This window comes from Xyrauchen texanus, chromosome 22, assembly GCF_025860055.1.
Source record: "Xyrauchen texanus isolate HMW12.3.18 chromosome 22, RBS_HiC_50CHRs, whole genome shotgun sequence".
Taxonomy (NCBI): domain Eukaryota; kingdom Metazoa; phylum Chordata; class Actinopteri; order Cypriniformes; family Catostomidae; genus Xyrauchen; species Xyrauchen texanus.
Window position 1 is genome coordinate 3,238,361 of NC_068297.1, and position 10,072 is coordinate 3,248,432.

A 10,072-nucleotide genomic window follows, 5' to 3' on the forward strand; every position below is an offset into this window, starting at 1 on the left:
GGTTGGGGTACATTTGTGAAAACTTAGGGTACAAATGGTGAAGTTGTACCCTCAATGGGTAATATTTACACCTTAGGGTACTAATATGTACCATTTAGTGGTAAAAAAGGTACAAATATGTTTCCAACTGTCAGAGGGTCGATGTTTGGACCATTTAATCCCCAAACAAGGGTACAATCTGTGACATAGGAAGAAAGTGTGGTAAAACCTTATTAGGCTCTGCATCCACAGTGATCTCAACAATTCAGTGAACACATAATTGTCAATCACCCAAAATAGATTAAACATAAGAAATCCATGTTCATGAGTTGTTGGTTATAAGAAGAGATGCACAAAGTAACCAAATGTATTGAATAGCCCACATCTTTACTGGCTGTCACTGGTTCTGAACAGTACACAGGCTGGCACATGACCTTCTATTGATTATGCAGAGCATCAAGATGATAAGTTTTAAACATAAAGCAAATGTAATAAAGTAGGTCTGTATTTTTTATTGTAACGCTAAACTGTGTAATATAATATAATACCTGTTTTAACTTAAGATAGCCTTCCTAATTTAGAGTTAAAATAAATACACATGCTAATCTTTTTTAGCAAAAGCAATTTTTAAAAGCAATGTAGAACTATTCAACTATTCAAAACTATTCAACGTTTATTTAAAATTATATGGGGTACTTTTACTTTGCATCAAAGTACAAATACACGCATTTGTCCAGCCAATGGGATTGTAGCCCGCGCAGTGCACGACTTTATGCGCGCGAAGAAGAAGTTGGGAGGACTGTGCACAAAAAACGACGGTTATTCCAAGAAGATGGCTGTCTCACTCCTGACGCTGTCGACGGAGGATCTTCTTCAGAAATTGAAAGAAGCCGGAATAAATATCACCGAAGACGAAGCACAAAAATTCAGAGGTATGTTTAGTTTTAAGTATTGTGAAAATCCGTTGGTTCCCTTTCGAGTTATGTGCACTTGAAATAGCGTCTGTAGCGTTAGGCCTAATTTGTTATAAAAAAAATGGGAATGTAATCCATATGTAATATGCAATTGATAAAAGTAACTGCCATATAAAAAATGTGGAAATACCGTCCAACACTGTAATGTTACAAAACAGAAAAAAGTATGAATCAATCAACTTAAAAATGATTAAAACAAAACACTGAATTGTTCACTGACTTAATTGCGACACGGCCAAATCATATGTGCTATTGACCGCTGATATTCTTCTCTTTTAAAAAACATATGTGTTACATTGCTGTTGAAATCGGCTATTTGTCCTTTTGGCGGAATCCATCATTCACGGGATGATTATTGGATGAGAAAGCAGGAATCAGCGGATTGGGTTGCAGCACTACGAGCACCGGACCTATATGTCAGGATGGCCGAGCGGTCTAAGGCGCTGCGTTCAGGTCGCAGTCTCCTCTGGAGGCGTGGGTTCGAATCCCACTTCTGACAATCAAGTATTGATTTTATAAGTTACAATCTGTGGTATTGGATGTATCTAAAGCGGACATTGGAAACTTGATTATCGTAAGTATGTTGTAAAATAACTTTTGGCATAGTCCAAATATAGCTTAATAATATAACACATAAGATATACTAACCTGTAAGAGACAAAAAAACTTTTTAAAGTTTGTACATATTTACAGCAAATGCATAAAATCCTAATATATACTAGGTATTACTTAGATAATCAACAGCATGAAATAAATGTTACTTGTAAAAATAATAATATAAAAGTGCAAATGAGTGATCACAACTGTAAGTATATTGTAAATATAAGGGCAAATTAAAAAATAATACTAATGTGAGCACTAATACTTACACAGTTTAATTCAAATATACAGGTTTGTAAGATGATATATATATATAGATTAAAATAAGATTTGAATATAAAATATTTGTTACATTGCAAATCGGCTATTTGTCCTGGAGAAGATCATTGGATGAGAAAGCAGGAATCGGCGGATTGGGTTGCAACACTACAAGCACCGGGTCTATATGTCAGGATGGCCGAGCGGTCTAAGGCGCTGCGTATCGTAAAGTCATTAAATAAATTAACAACTTGCATTGCGCAGCATGTTAGGACGGCCAAATACTAGTGCATATTCAAGCAATCTTATTAATAATAATGTGAGTGCAAAAGTACATAATAATAAGATACTAATAACTGTTGGTATAGTGCAAATATATCTCAGTAATGTAAAACATAAGAGATACTTATCTGTAAGAGACAAAAAAAATTAAAGGTTGTATGTATTTACAGCAAATGCATTAAATCCTAATATATACTACAAGAAGGATCATAAAAAAATATACAACTTTAAATAAAAAGCAAATCCCACTTCTGACAATACATTTTTGATTGTGTACATCACAATCTGTGTTGCTGTATGTATCTAAATCGCACATTTGAAATGTGATTATCGTAAAGTAGTTAAATAAATTATAGCCGTGATTGGTCAATTCCTCGAAGAATCCAAGTAGCGGTTCTGGCCGTGATTGGTCAATTCTTCGTTGCAACCAGTGACACGCGCCTGATTGGTTAATTCTTCTAATATTCTTGGTAGTGATGCGGGCCGTGATTGGGTGCTCCCCAGTCTGGCCCTACCGAGACCTCTCCTCACACTTCCAGGTGGACTCCGCTTAGCATATCAATGGTTGTCACTCTTCAAGGGGCAGAAATTGAAAGAGTTAAATCTTTTAAATATTTAGGTATTTTAGTTGATGACAGTCTTACTTTTAAAGGACATGTTGAACATTTGGTTAGGAAACTGAGACTGAAAATTGGTTTTTATTTTAGAAATAGGCTATGTTTTTCTTTCAATGCAAAAAAGAAACTTGTAGCTGCAACATTTACACCCATTCTGGATTATGGTGACCTCATTTATATGAATTCCCCGACCCAAGTATTGAAACCACTGGACTCTGTTTACCATGCCGCATTGAGGTTTATCACAAACTGTAAGCCTCGCACACACCACTGTGAACTTTACACTCGTGTGGGCTGGACAGTAGGGTTGGGCGATGTCCCCTAAATTGGCAGTTGACGATGTTGACAGTAAAACATCGCGATGGACGATGATATCGTCGGGGTATATAATTTCATATCATTTTCAAAAATTATATGAAAAATTATAATTTCGTTATTTTACTAACCCAACCCATCATCGGCGCTTTATAGGTTGCACGACACGTGAAGCATTTTTTATTTTTTGTTTAGCTTTCACTTAAGAAGAGTTGTGCACTTTTTATTTTAATATATCTCTTTACATAAATACTATTTTCCACTTAAAAACTATAATTTCGTTATTTTACTATCCCAACTGACTCATCCGGCTTTCCAATAGGTTGCACGTAAGGGGAAAAATATTTCTTCCACTTAAGAAGAGTTGTGCACTTTTAAGTGCTTTTTATTTTAATATATCTCTTTACATAGATATTTTTTTCTACTGAAAAACTATAATTTCGTTATTTTATAGCCCAACTAATTAGTAGCCTACTCATCCGGGCTTTTTAATATATTAGCCTAAGAAAAAAAGTCGATCTTTGGGCAGCCTTCTTGCGAAGAGAGCAGCCACAGCCACGCTCACTGATGAGCAAAAGGTGGAGGCAGAAATGACCATGTACCTGCAGGAAATGGCCATTGATGGGGAAGAGGACCCGCTGACTTGGTGGAAAACGAATGACAAAAGGTTTCCGTTCATGGCAAGATTAGCACGGAAATATCTGTGCATATGTGCTACCAGTACTCCATCAGAGCGGGTCTTCAGCACAGCGGGTAGTGTAGTTACTCCAATCCGCAGCTTATTAAAACCAGATAAAGTGAATATGTTGGTATTTCTGGCCAGAAACATCGAAATTTAAACACGGTCTATGGTGAAAGATATTAGACTTCTTTACGCATTTTTAGCCCTCCGTTCTGGAGCTATTCGATTTTGCATATTATTTTTTAAACGTTCATTTGTGTAGTTCATATGACCACTTTACAATATTTCAATAACATAATTTATTTTGTAGCCTGTGCTGAAGTTAATTGTGCTGCTAATTATAAGTGAAATGTTAATGCCGAGTTTCGGTCTGAGTGTTGTTCCCGTTTTCTTTTTCTTTATTTGTTGTTCTTCTATGTTTTAATAAATGTGTGTTATTCATATTCACCTTGTTTCTTTCATTTGATTTGACATTATGGATTTATGGCCAAGGAAATTTTTCTTTAAAAGTATTAACCAGACAAAAGTTATTTGACGTTCGCTGGTCTGGGTTTATCACTGCCGCTTCAGTGTATACAAGAGCTATTGACAATGAGCAAGATGTTCTGAGACACTACAACTACTAATAATTAATTAATAAAGGCTATTTTCTTGTAGCCTACAACATAAAATATTTTAATCTAAATGTACAGTGTAAGACATGTAAAAAAAAGACGAAGCTAACAATCAATATTTGTGTAGCCTGCCTGACATGGTATTTTCACAGACTAACACGTCACGTCTCTGGCATATACCACAGTATTTAAAATAGCATATATGCATTAGTTATATTCTCAATTTAATTTACAGAGCAATCCCTGCAAAGTTTTTAGGTTAACTATAGAAGAGACTAGTATTAGTGAGTCACACTAGCAAGACTCGCAAAAGGGGTGTGGCATCACGATGGTGCCTCTACATCGTGATGTTGGTCAGCCATCACGATGGACGATGATATCGTCCATCGGCACAACCCTAATTTGCACTATACCAACAGTTATTAGTATCTTATTATAATGTACTTTTGCACTCACATTATTGTTAATAAGATTGCTTGAATTTGCACTAGCATTTGGCCGTCCTAACATGCTGTGCAATGCAAGTTGTTAATTTATATAATGACTTTACGATAATCACGTTTCAAATGTGCGATTTAGATTCATACAGCAACATTGTGACATAGAAAATTATTACTGTTTGTCAGAAGTGGGATTCGAACCCACGCCTCCAGGGGAGACTGCGACCTGAACGCAGCGCCTTAGACCGCTCGGCCATCCTGACACATAAACCCGTTGCTTGTAGTGCTGCAACCCAATCCGCCGATTCCTGCTTTCTCATCCAATAATCATCCCGTGAATGATGGATTCCGCCAAAAGGACAAATAGCCGATTTCAACAGCAATGTAACACATATGTTTTTTAAAGAGAAGAATATCAGCGGTCAGTAGCACATATGATTTGGCTGTGTCGCAATTAAGTCAGTGAACAATTCAGTGTTTTGTTTTAATCATTTTTAAATTGATTGATTCATACTTTTCTCAGTTTTGTATCATTACAGTGTTGGACAGTATTTACACATTTTTTATATGGCAGTTACTTTTATCAATTGCATATTACATATGGATTACATTCCCATTTTTATAACAAATTACCATTATTTGCTGTTTCGGTCTTCAAAGTAGGGCCCTTCGAAACTGCCAACAGGCCTGCTCCATTGCAGAAGAAGTGCTGTGACCTCTTTCAGAGGGAACATATTGGCGAACGTTCATGACAAAACATGAGCCAGTAGAATGGAATATACAGATTGCTTGTCAACAGATGATTGTTGTTGCTATTATGTCAATTATTGTTACAGATAGACAAAAGTCAAATGCAAGTCCATGAACAAGTATCTCTTTTTAGTGGACCATAGAGCTGCCGATGTGGATTCTATCCTCCCAAGTCATGCCATTCAGGCTTTCAGCCTTATTAAACATTTTGTTGTTATTGTTACCTGTCTTTTGACCTCTTTCATTTGATTGCACTAAATAGGGCACCAGTTATTAACAAATACATGTTTTTATTTAGGAGAGTAGGAAACTAAGATCAAATGGAATTCAGTTCAACACCAACCCCACAGCCAGTCGATTGGTGTGTGTGAGGGGGGTGGGGTGTAGTCTATACACCAATCAGATATAGAAGTTACCATTGATATGCTAAGCGGAGTCCACCTGGAAGTGTGAGGAGAGGTCTCGGTAGGGCCAGACTGGGGAGCACCCAATCACGGCCCGCATCACTACCAAGAATATTAGAAGTATTCACCAATCAGGCGCGTGTCACTGGTTGCAACAAGGAATTGACCAATCACGGCCAGAACCTCTACTTGGATTCTTGGAGGAATTGACCAATCACGGCCAGAACCGCTACTTGGATTCTAGGAGGAATTGACCAATCACGGCCAGAACCGCTACTTGGATTCTAGGAGGAATTGACCAATCACGGCCAGAACCGCTACTTGGCTTCTTTGAGGAATTGACCAATCACGGCCAGCACCGCTACTTGGCTTCTTTGAGGAATTGACCAATCACGGCCAGCACCGCTACTTGGCTTCTTTGAGGAATTGACCAATCACAGCAAGAACCGCTACTTGGATTCTTCAAGGAATTGACAAATCATGACCAGAACCGCTACTTGGCTTCTTTGAGGAATTGACCAATCACAGCAAGAACCGCTACTTGGATTCTTCAAGGAATTGACCAATCACGGCCAGCACCGCTACTTGGCTTCTTTGAGGAATTGACCAATCACGGCCAGCACCGCTACTTGGCTTCTTTGAGGAATTGACCAATCACTGCCAGCACCGCTACTTGGCTTCTTTGAGGAATTGACCAATCACAGCAAGAACCGCTACTTGGATTCTTCAAGGAATTGACAAATCATGACCAGAACCGCTACTTGGCTTCTTTGAGGAATTGACCAATCACAGCAAGAACCGCTACTTGGATTCTTCAAGGAATTGACCAATCACGCACGCTACTGGCTTCTTTGAGAATTGACCAATCCGCACCGCTACTTGGCTTCTTTGAGGAATTGACCAATCACAGCAGCGCTTGATTCTTCAAGATTGACAAATCAGACCGCTACTTGGCTTCTTTGAGGAATTGACCAATCACGGCCAGCACCGCTACTTGGCTTCTTTGAGGAATTGACCAATCACAGCAAGAACCGCTACTTGGATTCTTCAAGGAATTGACAAATCATGACCAGAACCGCTACTTGGCTTCTTTGAGGAATTGACCAATCACAGCAAGAACCGCTACTTGGATTCTTCAAGGAATTGACCAATCACGGCCAGCACCGCTACTTGGCTTCTTTGAGGAATTGACCAATCACGGCCAGCACCGCTACTTGGCTTCTTTGAGGAATTGACCAATCACAGCAAGAACCGCTACTTGGATTCTTCAAGGAATTGACAAATCATGACCAGAACCGCTACTTGGCTTCTTTGAGGAATTGACCAATCACGACCAGCACCGCTACTTGGTTTCTTTGAGGAATTGACCAATCACGGCCAGAACCGCTACTTGGCTTCTTTGAGGAATTGACCAATCACGGCCAGCACCGCTACTTGGATTCTTTGAGGAATTGACCAATCACGGCCAGAACCGCTTCTTGGATTCTTTGATAAATTGACCAATCACGGCCTGTACCGCTACTTGGATTCTACGATGAATTGACCGATGAGGCACGTGCCGCTACCTAGTTGAAACTAGGAAGTGACCAATCAGAAGAAGTGCGATGCTGCAGCGGGTATTGTAATAAACGTTTAATTTGGTGCAAAAGTGTTTCTTCTGATTCGAGATTATTACTAAAAATCCTTTTTAATATTACGTGTATTTGCTTTTTATTTAAAGTTGTAAACATTTTTTATGATTCTTCTTCTTTTATATATTAGGATTGAATGCATTTGCTGTAAATATGTACAATCTTTAATTGTTTTTGTCTCTTACAGGTTAGTGTCTCTTATGTTTTACATTGTTAAGAAATATTTGCACTATACCAACAGTTATTAGTATCTTATTATTATGTACTTTTGCACTCACATTATTGTTAATAAGATTGCTTGAATATGCACTAGTATTTGGCCGTCCTAACATGCTGTGCAATGCAAAATGTTAATTTATTTAAAGACTTTACGATAATCACGTTTCAAATGTGCGCTTTAGATTCATACAGCAACACCACTGATTGTGACATGCAAAATCATCACGTGCTTGTCAGAAGTGGGATTCGAACCCACGCCTCCAGGGGAGACTGCGACCTGAACGCAGCGCCTTAGACCGCTCGGCCATCCTGACATATAGACCCGGTGCTCGTAGTGTTGCAACCCAATCTGCCGATTCCTGCTTTCTCATCCAATAATCATCCCGTGAATGATGGATTCCGCCAAAAGGACAAATAGCCGATTTCAACAGCAATGTAACAAATATTTATATCGTATTTGTCTTTTGGTTGAATATATAAATAATACATAATTATGTAAATAGTATATTATTTTGGCTTTATGTTTACAAATTGCATTGCTGTTATTATATAACCTGTAAAATTCGTGTTTTTGACTCTCATGGCAAAAACTGTAAATTATAGTTATTACTTTATACCTTTGTCCCCACATTGATATTACTTATTGTTATCATTAGAGCTATATATTTTAATATTCTTATTTTGAATCTACGTATATAATCTTACACAGTTTAATTCAAATATACAAGTTTGTAAGTATTAGTGCTCACATTAGTATTATTTTTTAATTTGCCCTTATATTTACAATATACTTACAGTTGTGATCACTCATTTGCACTTTTATATTATTATTTTTACAAGTAACATTTATTTCATGCTGTTGATTATCTAAGTAACACCTAGTATATATTAGGATTTTATGCATTTGCTGTAAATATGTACAAACTTTAAAATGTTGTTTTGTCTCTTACAGGTTAGTATATCTTATGTGTTATATTATTAAGATATATTTGCACTGTGCCAACAGTTAGTTTACGACATACTTACGATAATCAAGTTTGAAAGGTGCACTTTAGATACATACAGCAACACAGAATGTGAAATATTATTAAAAATAATGACTTGCTTGTCAGAAGTGAGAATGAAATCTAAATTATACGGTGTTACTGAGCTTATTTATACAATCAAATATTACTTCAGGACACTAATATTATATAATTGCTAGTTGCTAATTTTGTCAACTATAAAATGACCAAGATTCATGTGAGTGCTTTAGATTCATACAGCAACACAAAATGTGATATAAAAACTTTGTTGCTTGTCAGAAGTGGGATTCGAACCCACGCCTCCAGGGGAGACTGCGACCTGAACGCAGCGCCTTAGACCGCTCGGCCATCCTGACATATATCTTTTAAATGCTCGACATTTTCAGTTTTCAACGGTTATATACAACCAATGGCCGAATGCAATTTTGTTGTCCAGGCTATACACAATATATATGCTGAAACTGCAATAACAACATTCTGTAAGAAACACTGCTGTATGATATATAATGTCATGGTTTCGTTATTTAATTAATTCCCCAAAACATTAAAAAGCCACTTTTTTTTCCAGAGGTGTTATTGAAACCCATGGCAACAGCACACCCTCCAAACTTTTCCTTGATGGATCTGGGTGAGGTGGCAGGGCTGGCAATGCCCCGAATGACCTTCCACTGTCAATACCTGCTTAACAATGACATCAAGCATCTGGTGACCTTGAGTGAGTGCAAGCCTCCTTACTATGACACCTGTCCGGACTTGACCCTTCACCATATCTTGTCTATTGTAGAGGAGGCCAATGAAGAGGAGAGGAAAAGACAAATCTATCTCTCAGCTTAGGGATGGATTACAGACTTGGCAAATGGGGCCAGTGCCCAGTGGCCCTTGACTGCCCAGGTGGGCCCTGGGCTTTAAGGTTGCACGGTCCACCAAACCCAAACCCACCAACAACTTTTACACACCTTGATGTTGTTTCATACCTGTGTGTCAGTCTTAATTCTGCATGTACTGCCTGCAGGTAATTTGTAGTTATTTCCTATATTTACGGGCGACTGTGTTTGTTTGGCAGGGTGTTGCGGTGCACTGTATGCATGGGTTTGGAAGGACAGGAACGATGCTCGCCTGCTTCCTTGCGAAGAGCAGGAAAATCAGTGGAATCGATGCCATTAATGTGATCAGAATCATTTGCAGAGTGTCCATTGAAATCAGAGAGCAGGAACAAATTGTGGTGCAGTTTTATCAACAAAACAAGGAGAACAATTTCTAAAAACGTTTATTTTTATGATGC

General features: G+C 38.0%; 1 protein-coding gene and 4 non-coding genes across 5 annotated transcripts; 2 read left to right on the top strand and 3 right to left on the bottom strand.

The window, feature by feature from the left end:
• The first annotated feature begins 801 nt into the window (after nucleotides 1-801).
• LOC127662292 (dual specificity protein phosphatase 23-like) lies at nucleotides 802-10,051 on the top strand. Its single transcript, XM_052153427.1, has 3 exons — nucleotides 802-911; nucleotides 9,359-9,592; nucleotides 9,849-10,051. Exons 1-3 carry the CDS (start codon nucleotides 812-814, stop codon nucleotides 10,049-10,051), a joined length of 537 nt encoding a protein of 178 aa, XP_052009387.1. The 5' UTR covers nucleotides 802-811.
• Nucleotides 1,370-1,452, top strand: trnal-cag (transfer RNA leucine (anticodon CAG)). The gene has a single exon. It is a non-coding gene; the product is annotated as a tRNA-Leu (tRNA).
• On the bottom strand, nucleotides 4,942-5,024 carry trnal-cag (transfer RNA leucine (anticodon CAG)). Its single transcript has one exon. It is a non-coding gene; the product is annotated as a tRNA-Leu (tRNA).
• Nucleotides 7,997-8,079, bottom strand: trnal-cag (transfer RNA leucine (anticodon CAG)). Its single transcript has one exon. It is a non-coding gene; the product is annotated as a tRNA-Leu (tRNA).
• trnal-cag (transfer RNA leucine (anticodon CAG)) lies at nucleotides 9,064-9,146 on the bottom strand. Its single transcript has one exon. It is a non-coding gene; the product is annotated as a tRNA-Leu (tRNA).
• Nucleotides 10,052-10,072: the final 21 nt, after the last annotated feature.